At 37.2% G+C, this 25,320-nt stretch overlaps 1 protein-coding gene across 4 annotated transcripts in view; it reads right to left on the reverse strand.

The window, feature by feature from the left end:
- The window catches only part of LOC121729957 (amidophosphoribosyltransferase-like), a 31,207-nt gene that overhangs the window by 4,485 nt on the left and 1,402 nt on the right, over nucleotides 1-25,320 (reverse strand). Inside the window, exons 1-10 of one of the 4 annotated variants that reach the window (XM_042118717.1) lie at nucleotides 16,048-16,145; nucleotides 15,794-15,966; nucleotides 12,838-12,946; nucleotides 12,376-12,522; nucleotides 8,583-8,706; nucleotides 7,942-8,072; nucleotides 6,925-7,043; nucleotides 5,706-5,741; nucleotides 4,555-4,644; nucleotides 226-384 (exon numbers count right to left, since the gene is read on the reverse strand). In XM_042118717.1, the coding sequence (XP_041974651.1) occupies nucleotides 226-384; nucleotides 4,555-4,644; nucleotides 5,706-5,741; nucleotides 6,925-7,043; nucleotides 7,942-8,072; nucleotides 8,583-8,706; nucleotides 12,376-12,522; nucleotides 12,838-12,946; nucleotides 15,794-15,959 (1,081 nt within the window). In that variant the 5' untranslated portion in view covers nucleotides 15,960-15,966; nucleotides 16,048-16,145. Of the gene's footprint in view, nucleotides 1-225; nucleotides 385-4,554; nucleotides 4,645-5,705; nucleotides 5,742-6,924; nucleotides 7,044-7,941; nucleotides 8,073-8,582; nucleotides 8,707-12,375; nucleotides 12,523-12,837; nucleotides 12,947-15,793; nucleotides 15,988-16,047; nucleotides 16,146-25,320 lie in introns of those variants that run through there. The other 3 variants (XM_042118719.1, XM_042118718.1, XM_042118720.1) reach the window with 3 other exon arrangements.

A 25,320-nucleotide genomic window follows, 5' to 3' on the forward strand; every position in this document is an offset into this window, starting at 1 on the left:
ATGTTTCGCACACAAAATAAGCCGCTAAAGGAATTAAAAAAGGATGAAAATGTTTTATTCCTATTACCCCGGTATTGCTAGAGTCAATTTATTTACTCACTTTTTGCCATCAGATTCTGGTAGACCTATAATTTGTAACTAACCGATGTGGCCCCTTCAACTGACCACGGCATCGTAGATCAACATTTTTTAAATCGATATCACATTTTAGAAAATTATCCATACCCTCAAAAATACTGTCAGCTCTCGCGAAGTAGACATACTCGAAGATGCAGAAGGCCTGCTGCTTGTCCGCCGGCCGCTCCACCACGTCGACGGTGCGGACGCCGTGACGAGACATCTCCACGATCTCGCCCGGCAACACCTCGCGGACGTACCGAGCGCCTAGAAATGACAAGACATTAGTATTTATTTATTAAAGTCAATTAAAACGGATTACCCCAATTACAATAATTAACTACATCTAAGCATCTTAACTTAAAATTAATGTTAACATTGTCACAAAAAATACACAAACAGTTAACTACACAAATTAAATGGTAATAGAAGAAACCCTCTCAAACTTATTTTCACACAATCTTATACATACTCTCTTCACATCCATCCACTTATCGGCAAACACATCACACTCAGGATTGGCCGACAGAAGGGCGTTGAGCAAGTTTAATGCTCGGTACAGTGGGGACTCGGCTCTCGCGACAGTCCGACATATCGGTAGCGCGAATAATTTTGGCCGACGGCTGGAACGGTGCTTCAAATAGTTATCAGGCACAAACGAGCGGCAAATTAAGGCATGGAGTTCGGGCACTGACCTCCATTATACAAGTACGCTGGACCTATGATACCCACTTTTTTTTCATTTGAAATAGCTGTCATTTCAAATGGTATCATTAGTCCAGCGTACTTGTATAATAGAGGTCAGTTAGTTCGGGGCAATCTATTCTGTCGCGAAGAATTTTTAAGGCGACCAATATTTATTTGTTTAATAATGATTATGCAGTACTATGTAAAATCAAAATTTAAAAATTTAATTATTGCTAGTGATTTTAATATTGACATCTTAAAATGTAATACTTTGACATTAAACTTTGAATCTCTATTGTTAAACTATAAGCTATAAAACAGCCAACGCGTTTAGCTAGCAAGACATGTATTGACAACTTTGTTCATGACTTTAAGCACAAATGTAAGACTGAAGTATTGGACCTAGGTCTATCTGATCATACGATGCAAATCATAAACGTGCCAGTTAAAAATATCATAAAATTAAAATTTTGGCGGAAACAAATTAGAGACTATAGCGAAGAAAATATTAATAAATTTAAAATGTGCATCAAGAATCTATCTTTCTCAACAATGTATGCTCTTACCAATCCCTCTGAGGCCTACAATTGTTTTATCGAGGAATTCAAATTATTTTATGATCTCTGCTTCCCGACAAAATATATCACTATCAAAGTTAATAAAAAACCGAAATGGTTATCAAAGGGCATAAAGTTGTGTAGTAAAAAGAAACGAGTATTAATGTGGGATGCAAGAGCACGTCCAACTATAGCAAATAAATTAAAATATAAAAATTACTGCAAAACTTTAAAAAAAATATTTCTCTAACTAAACGCTCACAAAATAATTATAAAATACTTACGTCAAGTAATAAATCTAAATCCATATGGAAAATAATTAATGAATCACATTTAAATATACCGCAACATCCTATAACAAATATTAAAAATAAAGATAATAAGTATTTATCAGATCCGCTAGAAATTGCAAATGAATTTAATAACTATTTCATAGATAAAGTAAAAACAAAAACAGGTAGCACACAAAAAAATCACTCAAAATTATACAATAACAACGTAAATACTAAAACTATGTTTCTATCTCCATGTTTGCCTCAAGATGTTTCCAAAATAATTAAAAATTTGAAGAACACACCTAGTGTAGGATATGATGAAATTTCTACAAAGATCATTAAATTAGTTAATGAATATATAAGTATTCATATTTCCCACCTTATTAACCTATCTATAGCAACCGTACAACCTAACCTATCTGTAGCAACCATATCCACAAGACCTTAAGATTACTGTAATAAAACCACTTTTTAAAAAGGAAAACAGAGAATTAATGGAATGTTACAGACCGATTGCACTTATACCTATATTTTCGAAAATATTCGAAAAATATCTATGTATAGAAATTACCTCTTTTCTAGAGAAAAATAATATTTTATGCCCAGAACAAAAAGGATTCCGAAAAGACAAAAATATAAATATGGCAATATTTGATTTTCTTAAAAATATAATGTGCTCAGTAGATAAAAGGGAGCCAGTGTGCGCCATCTTTTGTGACATGACGCAAGCGTTTGATTTTGTTAACCATAAAATTTTGCTAGATAAACTTGAAGCCTATGGTATAAGAGGAAATGTTCTTCAACTACTTCGCTCTTTTTTAAAAAATCGCTATCAGTATACTGAAATTACACGTATAAATAGCACATCAAATACGGAAGAAAAATTCAAATCTTTACTAAGAATTCTAGAATATGGTGTACCACAAGGAGGTGTTCTTGCACCACTTCTATTTATTATTTATATAAACGACATGCCAAAAATCGTGAAACATCCCATGTCACTATTTGCTGACGATAGCACAATAACCATCAATTGCAATGATATACATCTTTATGAAACTGACATAATTAATTCACTACATTCTATAATTCAATGGCTAAATAATAATAATCTAATAATAAATCTTAAGAAAACAAAAATTATACATTTTAACCAAAAATATCAAAACGCTTCTAAAATTAAATTAATTTATGACAACACAACAATAGAAGAAGTATATAGCACAAGATTTTTAGGTATAGAAATTGATAAGCAATTAAATTGGAAAAAACATGTGGAAGAAATGATTAAAAAAGTAAGTAGTTTAACATATGCACTAAACAAGCTATCTTTAACAGTCACTAAAGAGACTCTTATTATTGCCTACTACGGTCTAGTCGAGTCTGTTTTAAGATATGGAATCATATTTTGGGGTAACTCAACTTTAAATAAAATTCTATTTAGAACACAAAAAAGGTGCCTAAGGGCTATGTTTAGATTAAAAATTACTGACAGTTGTAGACCATTATTTAAACAAAATAAAATACTAACACTCCCATCTTTATATGTGCTTGAAGTCGCCTTATTTGTTAAAAGTAATAATAATTTATTCTCTAGACTATCAGACAATGTGATAAGAAACAGGCGTCACGGTGATAAACTGTGCGTAGAAAAGTGCAAAACAGAAATGATGCTAAAAAGTGTCTATTGTATGGGACCTAAAATTTACAATAAGATTCCAAAGCATTTGAAAGATCTTAATGTAAACCTGTTTAAAAGAAAACTTAAAAATCTCTTGACAGAAAAATGCTATTACACAATTGATGAATATCTAAATGACACTTTTTATTAATAATATTATTTTAGTTATAATTACTACGATGACCAAAATCTATAGGTACTTAAATAATTTTAATCAATTGACAAAAATAGTCATTGTGAGTACACAATGACTATTTTTTAATAATTATAATTATTATTTTGTTTAATGAATTGTTTTTTTATGACTTGCTTTTACTTATGAATTGTTATTTATTGTTTTTTATTTTAAGATTATTTGATTGACTCTATACTTTATTATTTTTACCTGACAAATTGTTATTTCTATTATGATTAAATTATTCTTATATATTTAGACTTGAAAGCATGTAAATGAGTTAACGTTGAATATTATTAAAATGTTAAGTTTCACACACCATTTTAATGGTATAATGTAAGCACAAACTAGACATAAGATAACACCTTTATAAACTACATTATGTGAATAAATGATTTGATTTGATTTGAAAATTAGGTCTTCACGTATATACTGTATGTGTAGTATGGTATTGTTGGTGCGTGTAAGGATGTTATTAGTACGTGCACAAATAGTATTCGTACGCACATTGGCGTTATTAGTGCGTACTGTAATGTCATTACTACGTGCAGTCACGTCATTATTTCGTGCACGGACTTCATTGGTTGCGTCTTATCAAAGATTAATAACAATCATTGACAATTTACTAATTGACATTATAAGGTAAGCGTCCCGGCATCGCAGGCGTCGGACGCATCGCACGCAACGGGTTCTAGTATGAGGGATACTCCGTTGCGTGCGTCCAATGCGTCCGATACCGATAAGTGGACGCTTACCTTTATACAGGTTTATATTTTATTCAATCCGTTTTGAGACTTTACAGAACATTTATTATACACGAAGCTTTTCATGTCAGCAACCACTTCCATAATATTATATAGATCTATCTGATCTCTCGCCAGTCGTGTCGGTCTTCCGTCCCACTGAGTTACGAGAGTAAAAGAAATAAAGAGTGCTCTTGTGTACTGCGCACACACTTAGGCACTATAAAATTGCCCCTGCGTAACTGGTGCCCGGTTTCATTGAAACCGGGCACCGTCACCGAAACCGTTGTGGGAGTTATTATTATTATATAGAACTCACCAATAGAGAGGAAGCCACATGATTCGGAGGACACCACCCATCCCTCAGGCCTGTCGTCAACTCCGTTCTTAGCACAGCCGTTCATCAGGACTGTAATATCAATGATTAGCTTAGAATGGGCCATTTATACAGGGTGTAACAAAACTAAGTGATAATACTTTAGGTTGTGTTCTTTGTAGAGAGTTCACTGTGAAAGTAGCAGCACTGAAATACATTTTTTTACTTTATTTTTTGGAAACTCGTGATGCTGGACCGCTTGCCCATATTAAAGTAAAAAAATAGGTCTTTCAGCGCTGCTACTTTTACAGAGAACTCTCTACAAGAAACACGTACACACCCTAAAGTATTATCACTTAGTTTTGTTACATCCTATATAAACAAAATATTATCATGAATATTGTGCTTATCATAACTTTGGCATATGAATAAATGAACCCAAAAAGTAGCTTGATCATTTAAAAGCTATGTCCACACTGTGCCTTTTTTTGTTCATGCGTTATAGTGCAGTCAACAGCGCGCACGTGAGGCATGCCCGCGGCGCATGCGCTCTGACCGTATCCAAAACTTTAGCTTGTTTCTTTTTTTTCTGCAATTTCTTATGACCAAATAAGTCACACATATTCCACCCAGTAAAATGTTCTCGTCGCACATGTTACATCTACTAACATCTTTAAGTACTAACTCACATTTTGCAAATAAAGAAATTGAATTGAATTGAATAATCTGAAAGACACTGCAGTTGAACAAAAATGACAATGTTGGCGTTGCGTTCGTTAACGCATACAATTATTGAATGCGCCAAAACAAAAGTTGAATGAAAGAAGATGACGAAAATTTAAGATGAAAGTGCATAGTGTGGACATAGCTAAAGAAATAAAACATGCTCATGCTCGAATTTCACTTATGTACAAAAATCTTAAATACTTGTTATTTCGCTTCTATTGTGTGGTACGAATAATAAAAACTATATTTATTATTCGTAGATTGTGTGGTTCGAAAAATGTGAAAACCACATTCAATTTAACTTGTAAAAGGTGGACTTTAAACGTGAAATTATGGAATTTAAGTAGCCCCAGTAGATATGGCTTTATTATAGGCCCATTATATGCTATGTTCTCTTAAAAATGTAATGAAAATGATTCATGCGTTACCCTCAGCATGCTGCTTCGAAGACGTTTTGTAGGCATCTGCAAGAAGTACATAGTTAATACGTGCGTGAGGTACAATCACAATAGAATAGTTTTTAAATCAATTAGTGAGGTTATATTGCTCTATTGAGCCATTGGACTCGATGTTTTGACCAACAATTAACGGATAGGAGATAGGTAGGATAAAATATGCGTAAAGGAGACTTTCCGATCTTTACCGCGACCGATATAGTTCAAGTAAAATGCCATTTAATGACATAGGCATCATTCATTTTACTCAAGTCTCAACCATGAAGTTAATATACCTAGCGGATTCGAGCAACAATCTCGAGCTGTCAAACGTAACCGAAATTGGTTTTCATCTGTGTGAAAAATATGTGTACGTATACACTTACATAAGCATGATTGAACATGAATTCTATGAGATTAAATTGTCAACGTGCGGCACGTGCCGACTGGACGTCAAATAAAGAGTGCTGCTGTCATGTATCACACGTCTCTTTTTGCCACGCAGTGTTACTGATAGTGACATCTCTCTTGCTCAGGCCTTTATTTCTCTATTCCGCTAGGTATATTAACTTTATGGTCTCAACATTACTAGCTTTTACGCTGAAAATGATACTTATACTCTAGTCATAAAGTGGCATTTATTTGATTTTTTTTCGGTGGTGGTTAGCCGTGTAAAAACTCGGAAAGTCACCTTCAGGCTATCATCGCGCGTCGCTTACGTACACGTGGGCCGCGGCATACATTTGGTTTGGTTCCAGAGATGTAACCCCAAGAAGCAATGTCGCCTTGTGAGTTGTGAGTCACTATCATTTTGGCCCTCTTTTAATTAATCCGCCTCAAAAGCGCTGTGGCTTCGAGTCTATTTCGTGCTCATAGACTTAATATTTTGATGCATTCCCATGTGTGTGTAGAATGATATCATGGAGATAACAATCAATTTTCCAAGTAGCATGGTAAATAATATGTATTATAGGTTTAATAAACATTCCAATATTATCATGGAAACCATTCTCATTTGTAACGACCATTGTTGTCATATAAATAAAAATGTGGGAATCCGATATTCAAATTTCAAATACACCATCATAATAATTATTGTCATCATAAATATAATATTATGATGGTGCATACATATTAAACTTTTTTCCTTGCTTTACTTTTTCCCGTGGCCTCTTCTAAGTTCCAACTAAAATATAAATTATTTTCAACTTACACGAGGATCCCATCGGCAGGATCTTGCCTAGGCAGAGCGGGCGGTTGCCGTAGGGGTCTCGCACCGCGTAGATTTTGTCCTTCAACATTATCACCAGCGAGTAACTCAACGGAGCCAACCTGGGGGGTTCGTGAAATGGTAGTGAGTGGTAAAAACATAAAATATGCCTTATCTTTTATAAATACGAAGAACGAGAGAGATAGTATGATTTTAACTAGGACTAACTTTGACAGCGAAGCCGATTGATCCGTTACATTGCGTCGCCGCAGCGTCAACACAGATTTGCTGACGATGTTGAACGTGTATTTATCGCGTTAAGGACGACGCAGTACGACGGAGCAACTAGAAATGGCCTCACTATAACGCGGACTAGTGAAAATGGGCCTTCACTCAGTACCCATCTAAAATGTTGCATGTGAATACGTCGACATGTTATTACTTTATACATAGTATTACTAGATATAGGTAGTGTCGCGTAGTGTCGCGGTCTTAGGGTCTTGTCATACTGGAGGTCTATTGGCGGATTACTTGCGTGGCGGTCACTAGACCATATTATGCGTTTTTTTAATGAAATAAGGGAGCAAACGAGCAAACGGGTTACCTGATGGAAAACAACTTCCGTCGCCCATAGACACTTGCAGCATCAGGAGAGCTGCAGGTGCGTTGCCGACCTTTTAAGAGGGAATAGGGTAATAGAGGAGGGTAGGGATGGGAAGGGAAGAGAATAGGGGAGGGTAGGGAAGGGATAGGGGATTGGGCCTCCGGTAAACTCACTCACTCGAAACACAGCGCAATCACTGTTTCACGCCGGTTTTCTGTGAGAACGTGGTATTTCTCCGGTCGAGCCGGCCCATTCGTGCCGAAGTATGGCTCTCCCACGCATAATTTTTTTTGACCGCGGTGAACGACGAATTCGCGACTGATTTACTCCTGCGCTCGCTAGATGTACTCGTACCGCTCCGCCTTCAAAACATCAGTTTTGTTAGGCCCATATGGGGTAAACTAGACCACTGTTACCTCATGAGGTGGTTGATGCGCGCGGGCCAGTCCGGGCCGTCGGTCTCACCCTCCGGCGGGTTGAGGCACAGCGCCTGCGTTATCAGCTCCGAGTCCGAGTGCGTCGACAGACCCACGCCGCGACCCAGCACCTGAATACGTTGATAAAGGAGACTGTAAGGTTCCATTTCCAGATATAGGTGGAACTAGACGCTAACCGCATCGAGAAAAGTATGGTACGGCCTTTAGAGACTTGGCTGGAGGCACTACATTGCCCCCCGATATATTTTTAGGCCTATGTTTACGTTTGGCGGTATACTGTATAGGCCCTAAGAGGCAAGCCACTTGCTGTTATTGTGTGTTATCCGTGACGCCACCAACATTTCAGGCTATGACCGCGCCTAGTAATTATGATATACTGGGTATAACAAAACTAAGTGCTAATACTTTTAGGGTGTGTATGAGTTCGAGTCCCATGTATAGGGTTTACTGTGAAGGTGTTAGCGCTGAAAATGTTACTCTTTTTCATCTTTGGCTCTTTTAAAAAAAAATTGGCTCTTTCAGCGCTGCTACTTTTACAGTGAACTCTATTATAAGGAACACGTACACGCCCAAAAGTATTGTCACTTAGTTTTGTTACACCTTGTATACTCATTACTCACCATCTTTCTCAGACTGCTGCAGTTGACCAGTTCACCGTTGTGTGCGACAGCGAGCGCGCCGTGCGCGGTGTGCACCACGAACGGCTGACAGTTCACCTCCTCGCTCGCCGCCGACGTCGAGTATCTGTGAACAGTTGGTCAGTTAGTCCACACGTAACGATGAAACTGCACAGTTCGATCACAGAAGAGGTATAAATTTCATATGCTTTTAGAGTAACATTTATATCTCTTTTGTAAAATGCGTACGCGTGCGCAGATATGCGTATACGTTCCATAAAGTTAATATACCTAGCGGAATATTTATGATACGTTCACATATTTTACCATTGCTTATTTTACTAGCACATTTTTCTGTTGTACTCCTATCGCGAACATAGTTTGTTTGTTTGTTTGAACGCGCTAATCTCAGAAACTACTGGTCCGATTTGAAAAATTCTTTCAGTGTTAGATAGCCCATTTATCGAGGAAGGCTATAGGTTATATTTTATCAAACTAATACTAATAGGAGCGAAGAAATAGAGGAAAGTGTGGGAAAAACGGGGGGAAATTATTTGAAAGGGCTTATTTGAACGCACTAATCTCAGGAACTACTGGTCCGATTTGAAAAATTCTTCCACTGTTAAATAGCCTATTTATCAAGGAAGGCTAAAGGCTCTATTTTATCATGCTAGGACCAAGAGGAGTGAAAAATAGAGGAAAATGTGGAAACAACGGGAGAAATTATTTGAAATGGCTTATTTGAACGCGCTTATCTCATGAAGTTCTGGTCCGATTTAAAAAATTATCTCAGTGTTAGATAGCCCATTTATTGAGAAAGGCTATAAGCTATATTTTATTACGCTAAGACTAATAGGAACGAAGAAATAGAGAAAAATGTGGAAACAATGGGGGAAATTATTTGAAAGGGCTTATTTGAACGCGCTAATCTCAGGAACTACTGATCCGATTTGAAAAATTATTTCAGTGTTAGATAGTCCATTTATCAATAAAGGCTATAAGCTATATATTATTACGCTTAGACTAATAGCAGCCAATAAATAGAGGAAAATGTGGAACAAACGGGGGAAATAATTTGAAAGGGCTTATCTCACGAACTACTGGAGCAATTTTTCTGTTGTTTGGCACTAGGGTATGTTATTCGAATATTCGAATACTCGTTTTATTCGAATATTCGACGATTTTATTATTCGAATATTCGCCAAATTATTTTTCGAATAATTCGAATAGTAAAATTATTTTTTATTTTTGTTTAAAATGCTATCAAACATAAAATTAACATGGAATAAGAACATAATTAAGTTTATTTCAGAAAAATAATATTACTTATTTATGAATATTCTACATCTTTAATGATAATATTGTAATATATATAAATCTGTTTTAAGTCTAACTAATGAGTATACGACCATTCATCGTCGCCGTTGACCAAGTTTTAGTAACGTGTAATAAATTCATTTGCATGTTTTAGGCAAAATAACGATTTTGCCTAAAGACATGAAAATGAAGATATTATAAACTCCTTTCAGTCGTGGATTTCAGTATCGTATTCGTCAGTAATGGTCGCTCACGATCTGTATCCATTTGATTCTTTCAAGCATAATCACATGAGAAAAGTAAAAGGTGCTACGATCGAAAACGGTTTACACTTTACAGCCTTTCTTTTATTGCCCAGCTGTAACCTTAAAATATACATTTTTAAAGTTTTCAACGATAAAAATTAACTATGTCATTTACAAAGATTTATGTTGATAAAAGTAAAAATTAGAATTGCTTACTTCGTAGTATTAACAAAAAGAAACAAATATAATGACCACCAAAAAATGCTCTAATACCCTTAACTTGTTTACCAAAAAAAGATAATTACCACCAAAAAAAGAAAGTCTAAAATTGCAATACTACCAGCTATTTTAGTCACGGCTACACTTCAAATTGTAATCGAACGCCAAATATAGTAATTGTTCACCAAATATAGTAAATGATCATCAAGTATAGTATATGATGACCAAATATAGTAAATGATCACCAAAGCGAGCAAATCAATGCGATATTTCTGTCCCATAAAGTTAATATACCTATAGGTAAATTTACTTTATGTTCTGTCCAAATAAATTACTACGATTGAAAAAAATGTGAGCATAATATTAACAAAAAAGTTTAATAACTCTATATTATATACATAATATAATATAATATATTCAGCAGTTTGGACCTGAAGAGATAACAGACGGACACCTACCCTTTCCAATTTAAAATATTAGCATGGATGATGAGACTTTTACATACTACATAATAATAAATGTGAAAGTTTTTCTGGCTGTCTTTCTGTAACCTCTTCACGCCCAAACCACTGAACCAATTTTGCTAAAATTAGGTATGGAGATACTTATACTGAGTCTCGTTATCATTATTATAATATTATTATTATTTATTTACGATAGTCAAATAACGAGATATTGTAATTCTTTTGTTTCTCATTTTAAAATTAAAATGTAGTTGGTTTTTATTATTTTCCGGTTAGCAATATATTTTTTGGTTCATTTTTCTTTAATAGGATAGCAAAATGAAAATACTTTGGTTATAATTTTACATTAAAATGCTAGTATAATGTTGGAGATCATTTACTAATTTTGCTGATCATTTACTATTTTTGGTTTTACAATGATTTATTTGGAGTCATTTTACATAAATAGGATAGCGAGATGTTAAATCTTTGGTTATCATTTTACATTAAAATGGTGGTCTGTATTTTGGTGATCGTTTACAATTTTTGTTTGTGAAATGTTACTATTTCTGGTGATCAGTTAATTTTATGCCTTAATAAAATAGGTTGTACATTGTTGTACGAAGTTTTTGTTACTTTTGTTCAGAGTTTTCAGCATTTTTCAAAAATTTGTGATTATTCGAATAATATTCGAATTATTCGAAAACTTTGGTAAAATATTCGAATTATTCGAATAGCTAATTTGTCGAATAATAACATTCCCTATTTGGCACAGATAAGAAGTAGACCACGTGAAGGAGCATAGGCTTTTTTGTTGTGGACAAATTTTTCTGTGAAATATCTAATTTCGCGGGCGAAGCTGCGCGGAACGTTATAGTCACGCGTGGTCACGACATCACGCGTAAACGGCTGGACCCATTTTCTAAAATTTGGTATGAAGATACTTTGAGTCCCGAAAAAGGACAAGGAATACTAATTTTGTCCCGAAAAATGTACGGTTCCCGCACAATAAACTTTTATGATTATCGCCTAAACTATTCAATCTATTTTGATGAAATTTGGTATGGCAATACTTTCAGTCTCGGGAAAGGACAGGGGATACTTTTTATCCCGGAAAATATACGGTTCCCGCACAATAAACTTTTTATGATTAAAAAGAAACTAAAGTCCACGCGGACGAAGTCGCAGGCAACAGCTAGTGACATAATATTATAATAACTAATAAGGTATAGAAGGATAAATGTTAGCAAAATTTCGTACGACAGTAAAAGACACTAGGAGTGTGTACAAAATTATATGAGTTCTGCCACCGAACTGTACAAAATAAAAAAGTATGTTAGAACCACAGATTGGTTAGAACCAAAAGGACGATATCAAATTTTCTCCAGGTAATTGTTATAAAATAACATGTGATCTGAGGCTTTCTTATTTACTGTCCATGGTGCGTATACTATTTTTCTTATCGACGGAGGCGGAAAACGACAACATCGGTAAGCGCAGCGGGAAGAAAAGAATTTTTAACTCCTGAGAAAAATACATAATTTACAAGAATTACAAGACCAACTTTCTCACCTGGTGTGTCCAATCCCGAGGTTCCCCTTGAGTTTCTTCATGGCGTCATCGTTGAATATGTTGTTGATGAGGCCCATGCCCTTGTGCGAGTTGAACGTGCGCGCGGACTTGCCCTCCGACGTCACGATGCCCGCTGACTCTTGGCCTCTGGAAAGAGGATGTTGGGTTTTTTATCTATTCTAGTAAAATTCTTGCAGATTATTTTATAAGAAAACACTGAACACCAGCTCCGGATTTATGTATTCACCATTTCTACAATTTTCCGATTCTGGTCAGGACGCGTAGTCCGTGTATTTTTACCACCAAAGATTTTACCCATCGCATACTAGGTGCACAGTATAAGTAATAAACAGTAAACCAGCTTTATACTGACCAGCGGCAGATTCAGACCGCCTTAATCGGACACACGCACACAGAAGCGTCATTTCATATTCATATTACTGTAGAGAGCAGAATACCCACCTGTGTTGTAAAGCGACTAATCCTAAGCATATGACTTGTGCTACGTCGACCTGCGTCGGCCACTCGCCCAGCCCGATCGCGCCGAACACGCCGCACTCGTGTGTCAGGCCTGAAAAGACAATTATACAATACATTTTTGTACGCCTCTCATCATTTTATGTGTTTTTATTTTATGTGTGTTGTTATTGTAACTGTGTGCACAATAAAGTATATTCATTTCGTCCATTCATTCATACTTTTTTTTATTAGATTTGAGTAATTAATATTCGTCTCTAAGTGCGGCAGTTAGGTTAGGTTAGGTAGGTGTAGGTAAAAAACTACGACACGACATCGTACGACGTCGCGACGTAGAAACTCATAATTGAATTTCTACGTGAGTTTCTACGACGTGACGTCGTACGATGTCGTGTCGTAGTTTTTTACGACGCGCGTCGCATCGTGAAACGACGCCGCGTCGTGGTACGACCCGACGTCGTATCGTGTGTTTGTGTTCCGGCCCTTAGTCACTTATCTGGTCAAGATCTCGCCCAACTTTAAATTCGCTATGCGAATTTGGAGGTAGCAATAGGGTAGAACATCTACCAATCACTTAACGACGGTCAAATCTATCCGATTGCGATCTACGAGTGATGGACATGGATAACTGATGTCTAACGGTGGACCCTTATCTTCCTACCTAAGGGCCACGCCACAACACTGCGTTGCGGCGTCGTATCGCAAAAACAACATCGCACATAAATGAGATGCGATGTCGCAACGCAAAAATTTCATATATCATAGCACTCTTTACATCGGAAATTTTCACGATGCGTTCTGCGGCGTCGTAGATTTATATGATGCGACGCCGCAACGCAGTGTTGTGCCCTGGCCCTAATTTATCACAAATACAGTGCAAAAGTTTTACGATATAATATATATTTTAATACTTTTAATTATTATCACGGGAATATCGTGTGTTCCTCCAATTGGCTTCAATAATCTACTTTATTATACAATAATTGATTCCGGGAGGACAAATTCAGATAACTTTAAATATTTTATATCAGTGGAAGTTTTGTGACATAAGAGCAATAAAATATATTCTATTGATAATATTAAATAAACATAATTGGTTTATCTTATTATACTAATTTAAAACGATGATTCTTAAATATAATTGTGTAATATAGGGTGGGTAATATAAGGGTATAATAATTATTATTGGCAATCACTTTGTGTTGTCAACTGGCAATACTTTCATCTAAATTTCGTATGAGTCCTTGTATTTTCTTAGTATCTGGCTAATCATAAAAAAGATAGTTTCCTCTTTTAAATGTCCAAGGCCCATGTTTAAAGATGATACCTAAATCTTATATATAAAATTCTCGTGTCACAATGTTAGGCCGCGTACTCCTCCGAAACGGCTTTAGCTTTACTGATTTTAACCAAATTTTATATATGCATATTCAGTGGGTCTGAGAATCGGCTACTGGGTACTTTCTATATTGATGCATTTGTTGAATAAATAATAGTAAATTATTACAACTCGAGACTGACGGCGACCATTGTTTGTGCAACGGGATAGCGATGGACGTATGTCATGTCATACCTACTTATTTAGTCACTTCAATAAATAATGGGTGAAATCACAGGGTGAAATACCTACTCTATATTATAGCAAAGCAACGTTTGCCGGGACAGCTAGTTCTCTTATATTATTTGCGACGATTCGCAAGTGATGTAAGAACAATAAGTAAGCAGTCATCAAAACAAGATTGACTTTAGCGATAAGTAAGTAATTGGAACATTTCGATTCTAAACATCTGTTTACGTATTTAGATAATTTTATTGACGCTTTCAGTTCTAGCTTATATAATTAGTAGTTAATTACTTACAACTGACCTACTGACTACTCTGACATTCTATTCATAGTACAGTTAATAAAATAGTTGTTTATATCTATTAGGACTAAATCACTGACCTCTATTAAACAAGTACGCTGGGCATATGATACTCTTTGAAATGACAGCTATTTTTTGTGCATATTTGAAGCGGAATAAGCGCCCCCAATGCGGGGAAGAGAACTAAATCTGACGTAAAAATGACGTTTGAAAGTCGCCATATTGGCGCTGATAGCAGTAGTGAGAGTACTTGGAACTAATACTAGTGATGACAATTACTGTTGTTATTGGTTGTGGTTACGTCAAATTTAGTTCTCTTCCCCCGCATTGGGGGCGCTGATTCCGCTTCAAATAGACACAAAAAGCAGGTGGGTATTATAAGTCCAGCGTACTTGTATAATGGAGGTCAGTGGACTAAATACAAGCGTGAAAAAGAATATTATACAATATATTATAAAGTAAAAAATATTACATATTATATAGATTCGGATGTGCAAGCGATTCGATCCGGGAATAAGTTTTTTTACGCGGGCTCCACACTCGGGGCGCAAGAGCCCGCAAAGGCCTCGAACCGCGAGTGTGGAGGGTTTCGCGGCTTCACGGCTTTTCCCGTCCGGTATCGGTTTTTTTGCCCGCGACAAAAGGCTCGCAAAGCACGAACGCGAACATCATCCACACTCGCTATTATTCGCAGTGTTAGAGCAGCAGCAACAGTGACTTCAACGTCCATATGCGCGCGTAACTCAAATGCGCGAACGTAAATGCGAAGATTGCGAGTGTAGAGGGCCGTATTTGTTTGCGTCGTGTTCACGGCGCGTAGCACCTGTAAATTGCGGCCGCAATTCGCGCCGCGAGTGTGGAGAGGGCTTTAGAAGCAGTTGACAATCAAGCTGTTATAGTAAGTTCTGTAGCTTACCGCTAGAGGCGCTGTTACGCGCTTAAAATAAAGATTTTTTTCGTATTATAAAAAAAAAATAAAGGTAAAAAATACTAAAAGAAAGAACTAAATCCTTACTTCTCGTCTAAATACTAACATGCTAAAATATTTATCATTATAATCCAGGTAAAAAAAATACCTGATTCCACGGCTCCTCGGCCGTACCTCTTGCTGTTTACTTTCACTTTGCCCTGTAGTCTGTCACATTGGCAGCTGTCACTCTGACACCCATCCACTGACAGGCTCTCCATAGCCTCAGTCATGTTTCCCGCTCCACATGGTGATGGTCCGGTTGGACCCTCCATGTTCTAACTGCAACAAGAATTAAAATTACTTTAATAAAATTAAAAAAAAACATTGTCCATTGCCTTTAAATAAAAAAGTTACACCAACTTCTTTGTTTGACTGTGGAATGTAAACTTTTTTCGCGCGTAGAAAGTCGCTAGCGCCAGAAGTTTTCTATTCAAGTGCCTAAAGCAAACTGAGCAGATAAAACGATGTCTCGGCAATATATTAGTTAGTTTCTAGTAAAATAAGAAAAGCAACAACCGATAACAGATCAAAACAATAAATTGTGTTTAATGCGTGACGACACACTAACCTAAATAGGATTTTTTAAATAATCATTATTATTACAAATTATCGGCGAGTACCGATTTTTTTCCTGAAAGCTATCATACACTTTGTCCACAGCAACAACATCATAATATTATCATACGAAAAGTGCTTAAAATAGTATGTATTATTTATTTACATTTTCATAATCATGATCACGTGTCACATGTGCATAGGCCACAGTACGTTTCTTGATATAGGTATTTAATTTTATACTTTTTCAATTTTGTTATCGGTTGAGTGCATAATTATTTATCTGCACAAGCACTGACTATTATTACCCTGATTGTTAATATTATGTTTATTGTAAACGGTATGCTGTTTTTTTATATCTATTTTTTTTTTTCTTTAAGGTTGGGTTGCACCAGAGGCGTGGTTAAAGTTAAAGTTATGGTTATAGTTTAGGCTAAATTTAACCTTAACTTTGACCGGAGAAATTGACAGATGACAGCTGGTCCAACAAGGTTATAAATGAACGTGGGCGGGGGCGCTGCTGGTAAAGGAGAACTGTCAAAAGTGGCGTTTTTGTATGATGACAGCGTTAGTTCCTTTTTTCGCCACGTACATTAAAACCTTTTCGAGCTCTATGGTTATGGTTAAATATGGCGTCTTGATGGCGTCCATTTTTAACTTATACTTTTTACCATTACCATTTTTAACTTAAAGTTACAGTTATAGTTAAAGTTAGTTGGCGCAACCCAACCTAAGTTTCCAACTTTTTACTCACTCGACAACTCTAGGTAGAACAAATCTCAGATTTTAAAATTATTTACCTCTTGCAGCCAACAAGAAAAAAAACCTCATAGAAACTCCTAATCAAATTGAATTGTTAAGAAATTAATTTTTAAATTAAGTACAGATTTCTCCGCCACTTCACACTTGTACTTGTAATAATTGTAAGTAATATTACGTATGATACGTGAATGTAAGACAAGGCTAGATCATAGGATCTACATTCTAGGTGCGTCTAAATTTAGAACGCTAAGGCCGAATGCCCTAAATTATTAGTTATAGACGGTATGTATTACCTATACAAGTTTATACGTGGGAGAGCCATGCTTCGGCACGAATGGGCCGGCTCGACCGGAGAAATACCACGTTCTCACAGAAAACTGGCGTGAAACAGCGCTTGCGCTGTGTTTCGCCGAGTGAGTGAGTTTACCGGAGGCCCAATCCCCTACCCTATTCCCTTCCCTACCCTCCCCTATTCCCTTCCCTTCCCATCCTTACCCTCCCCTATTACCCTGTTCCCTCTTAAAAGGCCGGCAACGCACTTGCAGCTCTTCTGATGCTGCGAGTGTCCATGGGCGACGGAAGTTGCTTTCCATCAGGTGACCCGTTTGCTCGTTTGCCCCCTTATTTAATAAAAAAAAAAAAAAAAAAATACAAGGGCGACCTAATAGTAAAATTCTAGTACTTAAGCCATATCACAAGAATATTATCCTCATTCAATTTCAGTAAACAATACCAACAAACTAGCACAAAAATCTCATAAAACCTCTACAGTCTACGGTCCATTGTCTCATGAGAAATAATATCTAAAGCCGATAGTTGAACTTTCATCTTTTTTGGAAGTCGGATGATGAGCCTATATAGATAATACCTAAAGGCCTCTTGTCGTGTCAGGCGGGCTACGAATCACTATTCACTACCTAGTACCTATGCATAACAATTAACAAATATAATATGCGATATGACCTTACATACGTTCATCCCTTGCATAGCCCACCATGAAATCACCGAGGCCATACTACAAGGAACCAGGGCCTGTACCACGAAACGGTTTTGAGACTCAAACAATCGTACGAGAATGTTGCGTCCTACTCTAACAAACGTGAAATGACGTTGTTAGAGTAGGATGCGACATTCCCGTCCGATTGTTTGAGTCTCAAAACGGTTTCGTAGTAGGCCTAATCACAATGCGTCCGCGTCATTTGAATCGGAACAATTTCCCTGAGAGGCAACCAATAAACGCATACAGCGCTAATAGCCAATTTACACGAGTGATTACAGCCGCACGACGAAAATCGACCGTGTAAGTGGCAATTCGACTACGCCGCATGCGGCTAAAGTCGCAAGCTCCAAAGTCGTGCGGTCAATGGCCGCATGCGGCTGGTGACTAAAATCGACCGTACAAACGCTCAGTGGCAAGCGATCGCTTGCTGCGAATACTACTGTTGACTGGCGACTTGCCGTGTGACTAAAATCGACCCGTTAGTCACCCGTATAAATGGGGTGGCGATTCGACTTGGATAGGCGATTCGACTGGTGACTTGCCAGGTGACTAAAATCGACCCGTTAGTCACCCGTGTAAATCGACCATTAGGATTGACCAAAACTCCCGTTGCAAGTTTTCAAATCGCGTCGTCTATAGGGGGCCCCGAGACGATCAAACGGTTTGATTCAAGCCTTACGTGTTTGATGAAACGGTTGTCAAACGGCATCGCGCAGTTTGGTTCGGTACGCCCGGGTCGAATATACTCCTGCCGAATATAGGAGGGCCCAGTCAAGCCTGTCGGCAGCTGTACTCCGGGGTGTGCCGGAGTATAGCTCTGTACGGTGCCCCAGTATGGGTGCTGCTGCTCTCACCGAGCGTAATAGGGCCCTGCTGCACAAAATGCAGCGGGTCATTGCGGTGAGAGTCATCAGGGGCTACCGTACAGTCTCTTGGGCGGCAGCAACTGCTCTGGCGGGGGAACCGCCATGGGAGCTCACGGCGAGGGTGCTCGCCGAGTTGAACCTGCTCATCACTCAGGGGTAGGGTTGCCAGATGTCCGGTATTTAAGCGTACAGTCCGGTATTTTCGAGGCTTGTCCGGTAAAAAATAAACGGTTATACCGGACAGAACAATGTCCGGCATTTTGAGGAACGTCGGTGTTACTGGTACTCAGTTTTAGGTGATTTTGATTTTTTTAGAAGCTCCTACCTTTATTTCGATTATTTCGATATGTAAGTTATAGTATATGGCGACCACAATAATTTTATAACCGCAATAATAATATAAAAAACTGTATTTTTGCGACCTACCATACAAACATAACGTTGGACGTAGAGTTCCCTAACTTTGGTGGAAGTCCGGTCCCTTCTGAGGTAGACCGGCCGGGCGTGGAGGGAGTCCTGTGTTTGTTTGATCCGGGACATCCCTCCTTTATGCGGCTGAAGGCGAACCGCAGGTGGCTTAGTGAGTAAGAGTCTCACATACCCCCGGGGTGCTTCAGCTAACTGAGGCACATCCCCATCCCGGGGCACCCATGAAGGGTTTCCCCTGCGCATCAAAAAAAAAAAGTTTGGTTTGTTATGCCGCCATTATTAGACTTGTATGATGCAGACAAGGTGCTCTCGAACTACGAATAATAGTTTTTATTATTCGTAGTTATCTAACTTCAAAATCCAGTACTAAACTAAACCAAGTTTGTTCAAACGCGTCGGAACACGGTCAAACGGCGTGTCAAACCATAAAGTTAATATACAGTTCGACAAGGCTTTATTTGAACGTGAGTGACATTGACGGGAGCGCTGCTGGTAAAGGAGAACTGTCAAACACATGTCAAAAATGACGTTTTTCTATGATAGAATCCTTTAGTTCCTTTTCTCACCACGTTCAAATAAAGCCTTGTCGAACTATACCTAGCGGAATAGAGAAACAAAGGCCTGAGCAAGAGAGATGTCACTATCAGTAACACTGCGTGGTAAAAAGAGACGTGTTATACATGACAGCAGCACTCTTTTTTTGACGTCCAGTCGGCACGTGCCGCACTTCCAATTTCAGTTACGTTTGACAGCTTGAGATTGTTGCTCTATTCCGCTAGGTATATTAACTTTATGCGTCAAACACAACAAAAATATGAAATTTCATCAAACAAGCTTCAAATTCGTAAATGTTTGACAAAGCGTTCAAACTAGTTTTGTAAACGATCAAAATGGTTTGAGTCAAATCAAAATTTACCTACGTGTTTGAAGCAAACCGTTTGACCGTCTCGGGGCCCCTTATCAAAATATGAGCGTTAAAAAAACTACGCAGAAGTATTCCAAAGACTATCCTGGAAATTTACCTAAACTTACACAGTGGATCGACTGTTCAAAGAAATGCGGTCCAGATAAGACAGTAAACAGTCGCAATATCCAGCGCGCTGTCATCAGCCGAGCCGCAGGGGGTTATCGCGGTTGTTAATTTCCACGACCACAAACAACCAGATAACTGGCACAACAACACAGATTATACAATTATTTATAAGCTTTATGCTGGATATTGCTGGGAAATTCACTCAGCAATATCGCCTAGGTACTAGCTAGTACAATAAAAAAGTAACAATAGACAGTAATTTGTTAATTTTGAGTCTGATTTTACAAAAGAGTTCACAAAAGATTCGCCAAACTATACAGTCACAAACTTTTGCATAGTTCACAATGGTCTAAATGTTGAGTGTTCGGAATTAGGATCCTCTAAGAGATTGGCAAAGCACCCAATGCCCATAGATTCCTTCCTTCCATCTACATAGATGGATATAAGGGCTCCCACACAAAACTGCAGGGAAATCGCATCGCAAGTATCTGCGACAAAACTGATAAAAAAATGTGCGAATTCGCAGTTATGTTACCCTAAGTCCAAAATTCCCGGTCCTTTAACCATCTATCTACCAGAAACATAAATTTCATGATGGGGTAAAACTGCTCTGCCTAAGAATTAAAAGCCTGCCTAAGTAAATCCGACATTCTCGCAAGTTGGTCTACACTTACATGAATGAACTGGTCAATGCGTCCGACTGGACTGGATAGTGGACTAAACATCTGCATTGTGCAACCCGCACATGGTTAGTTTCGGAAGGATACCATTTAAAGGCCTCGGACTATCCTAACCCAACAAGGTTTAAAAATCAATTTGTGGTTTAAAGACATTACTCTTCTGACTTCTCAACATTACTCGCGGACCACAAGGACGACGGAACGACAACTTTTGCGAATGCTGGCTTCGTTACATAATATTCAAATGATAATTATAATCAACAAACAACCTTGTCAAACTAGTTATTAATCATTTCAAACGTAGCACGTAGAGGTAGGTGTGTTCTTGTACGCACTTAAGAACTGACCACACTATTCAATTTGTAGAAACGCGTAAGAAAAAGCATGTTTTTCTAAGTCAGTAGTCCAGCTTTGTATATTCTTCCACGAAAACTATTGGTCAGGAAATTTCTGACCAATGGTTTGTTAAACATGAATGTCCACGCTCTCACGCACGTATGAAAAACAAGAATTAACAAAATCAAAATATTTTTTTATAAATTATTATCAGCCATTCAATTTTCTTTTCTGGATTATCTTTTTATATTTTGATATCTACTGCAAATCGGACAGTGTGGTAGGTACAGTTTTTAGACTGAAGCAATCGATCATAGTGTCTGAGTTAAAAGGTGTTACATAAGACCTGTCCTAGTATTGAGATTACTTAATTGCAGTACCGTAATAATAAACTAATCGTATATCTTAGATTTTAGCATACTGCATAATACTATTAATACTAATTTTTAAATACTAAACTTAACAGTTTTTGTCTCAGCTTTACTTTTATTGGACAGACTTCTTAAATCACAGCCTTTTATAATATCTACTTTGCAAAAAAAGCATATCTCGCAGTCGCACTTGGTTTATTTGCTCGATGTCTACCACACTTCTACGTACAAAAAACTTAGAACACAAAAACATGTTATCTAACGCCGAGTGACGTCAAGGAGTCAGATCGACCAGGCCTCTAAAAACAGGCCAATAACAAACAATAATGCTGTAACTGATAAGTAACTAAGCCTAAAGTAAGCTAAAGTAGCACATTTGTTGCATCATTATTAGGGCATCCCACTTCTGAAAGTTTCAGAAGTGGGATTGTCCCGATCATAGACAAGAAAAATTTATTCTCGACCATAGACGAAATTAGTATTAGGAGACAAATAAACGATTCACAATTTAATAAAATAAATTGTGAAAAAATTATAGGCATATGATTATTATGAACATAGAGTAATAAATATACATAAATGACATTATTGATGAGTGTACCCATTAAAAATTACTATTATTATAATTATTACTATACGTCAATAGATAAGAGCGATAAAAGTAAGTTATAAAAGCAAGAAAAAAACATTTTATAAGGAAAAGACGTCATTTACGACGTCCAGAGAAGCTTTTGCGATTGTTGACATCTTTTCATCATTCCAGGTTATAGATAAGAACATAAGAATAACGCAATAACCAGTAAAATTATTAGAGATACTTACTGAATATATTTATATATATTGTTGATGAATGTATAATAAGATGAATATATATTGGTACCAACTACCAGCTAACCTAATCGCCAGTTCTATGACAAAATATAACTGCAACTTATATGACTGGTGCCGACTTCAAATTATGAAGATTGAGAACAGAAATACTGAGTACAGAATATGAATTATTAATTAATATTTTTTAGTTCATTTAAGAAAATTACTATTGTCTTTACCTTGGAAGTCGGTTTCAATTTTTGTTTAAAAATAATAATTTTGCTTTTATTCGTTATCCTTAAGATTTTCTATACAGTATTGGCGTTTTATCTACAACTTTACGTCCATGAAAAGTGACCAGATCAACTACTTAACAAGATCGTCAAGATCCCATTTTTACTATTTGGGTAAGGAAGGAGAAAATTTCTCTCTTTTTCATTTTCTTTTTATCACATTTTGCTGACGCGTACGAAGTCACAGGCAACAGCTAGTTAATAATAATAATATATTATATTTATATCCTTGCTAACTTATTTATTTTTAGCCCATTAATATTTCAAGACAATAACACCACCTAGCCCTACTTTTATATTGGTCACTTGGCGACGAGAGTTTTAAAACTATTTTTAGCTTTTTTTAAATATTATGTTTAAAAAATTATAAGGGTGTAAGAAAATTAAGTGATAATACTTTAGTTTAGGGTGTGTACGTGTTCCTAAACCTTTCACTTTTGTATGGGCAAGCGCCCCAGCGTCACGAGTTTCCCCACACAAAATTTCCAGAAAAGGGTTTTGTTTAACTGTCATTTTTAACCGATTCAATGCTGCGCACCTTTTTGAAGACTTTTAGTCGTGGCGGCATACAATTTTCCCGTGACACGTGAGCCGTGTCATACGCCATAGGAGTAGATCACACGGCTACCGTGTCATCCGCCACGTTCAAAAAACTTTTAGGTTTTTTTTTTGGTTTTTACGCTTGTATTAACTTAATTTATTTAATTGAACCCAAAATATTGTTGTTGACGGAAGGCTACGTTGTTTTAAGTTGATTTCGAGTAGTTTTACTTAGTGTAAACCTGAAAATGGCAGGTAAGCTATTTTTTTATTTTTGTTTGTGAACGGATTTTCAAAATTTTTCTTTTGTTGTATAGGGTATTTGTTCCGATTGATCCGGTTCCAAGTTGGTACCATGTTCACAAAAGTGGTGTTCTGATGATGGGAACCATGAAGACGCCCAATATTACTTCTTTATTTTTTTTAAAGTTTATTATTAAAAAGCCCGGCCCCACATTATCCGAATTTATTATCAGAAAAAGTCGGACGCTCATACATTTTGACACGTCAGAATTCTGATAGTATGTGGGGTCCACAACAAAATGTATGAACAGAGTACGTTCCGGCGGGCGTCCGAATTTTAGTGATCAGAAATTTTAGATAATGTACGGTGGGCTAAAAAAGGAGACAGCACCTACTTTTTTCACTTCACAGAATATTCAGAGAGGAAGCCTATAAGCTTGTTTTACGTAAAAAACCTTCTAAAGTGTAATTTGAGGGAGATACAATCGCTTTTTAAATGACACGGCTCACGTGTCATACGCCACACGTTTAAAACCCATAAGACGCGGGTGCCGTGCGGATTACGCAATGAATGCACCTTTTAAAAAAGGTTGACGGCCCCTACTTTTTTTCAATTCACAGAATATTCAGAGGCGAAGACAGGCTTGTTCTACGTGGAAAATTAAGATGATTTTGTTCAGAGTAGAACCTTCTAAAGAGTAATTTGAGGGAGATACAATCGTTTTTCAAATGACACGGCTCCCGTGTCATACGCCACACGTTAAAAACGCGTATGACACGGCTCCCGTGTCATCCGCACTGAATCGGTTAATAGATTGAGAGATCACATAATATAATACTGTCAATCTTGAGACAAAGGTGGGTACAGACTACAGACTAGTCCAGGGGTTGGTAGCCTAAGGTGTCCAACTCTTGGGAAGTTAAGCTGCTGCTCTTTATTTGGCAGATAATAATTAATTCAGGGGTTCCCAAACTGTGCGCCATGAGCCCACGACGTCCTGGTGCGCTGTGGAAAGGCAAGAGGGGTGCCGCGAGTCGATCCTCCATCACTATCCAAAACCACAAATATTATGTATAAAATAAAATTATAATACGTATTATTTATGCAAAGCAGGCAGATTATTAAATATTTGTTTATTATTATTTACCTGCTTAACCTAGGTATATAAATTAACCCTTCGTGCGCGAGTCCGACTCGCATTTGGCCGATTATTTAAAAATCTAAATAATTTGGATTCATAGTATAAGTTTATCTGTGAGGTTACATAAGATAATATTATAGTATACATTTACCTACCAGGTGGTGACAGCTGATACTGCAAGAGCAGAGATCTATTTAAAAACTGACTGTTACGTCATAATGTATGGTTGTGTCGGCTTTGGACTTTAACCCATCAATCCCCAAGCGGCACCCGGCTGTCGCATAGCAATTGAAAATCTATTGTGTCTGTAATTCCCATGATTGAGGTATTACAGAGTAATTATTTAGCTGTCTTACTAATAAAAATTTACACAGAGAATAACTAAACAAGATTTCCTTGTCTTTGTCTCTCATAAGCTAGCAGACCAGTTATAAAATTAAAAAAATGTGTTTATTACAAACCACCATTGATAGAAGGTATACATAACGTGACCATACATCCCGATTTGGGCGGGACAGTCCCGCTTTCAGGCAGTCTGTCCCGTTGTCCCCTGCGAGACTGAAATTATCCCGC

This window comes from Aricia agestis, chromosome 8 (genome assembly GCF_905147365.1).
Source record: "Aricia agestis chromosome 8, ilAriAges1.1, whole genome shotgun sequence".
In the NCBI taxonomy this organism is placed as follows: Eukaryota; Metazoa; Arthropoda; class Insecta; order Lepidoptera; family Lycaenidae; genus Aricia; species Aricia agestis.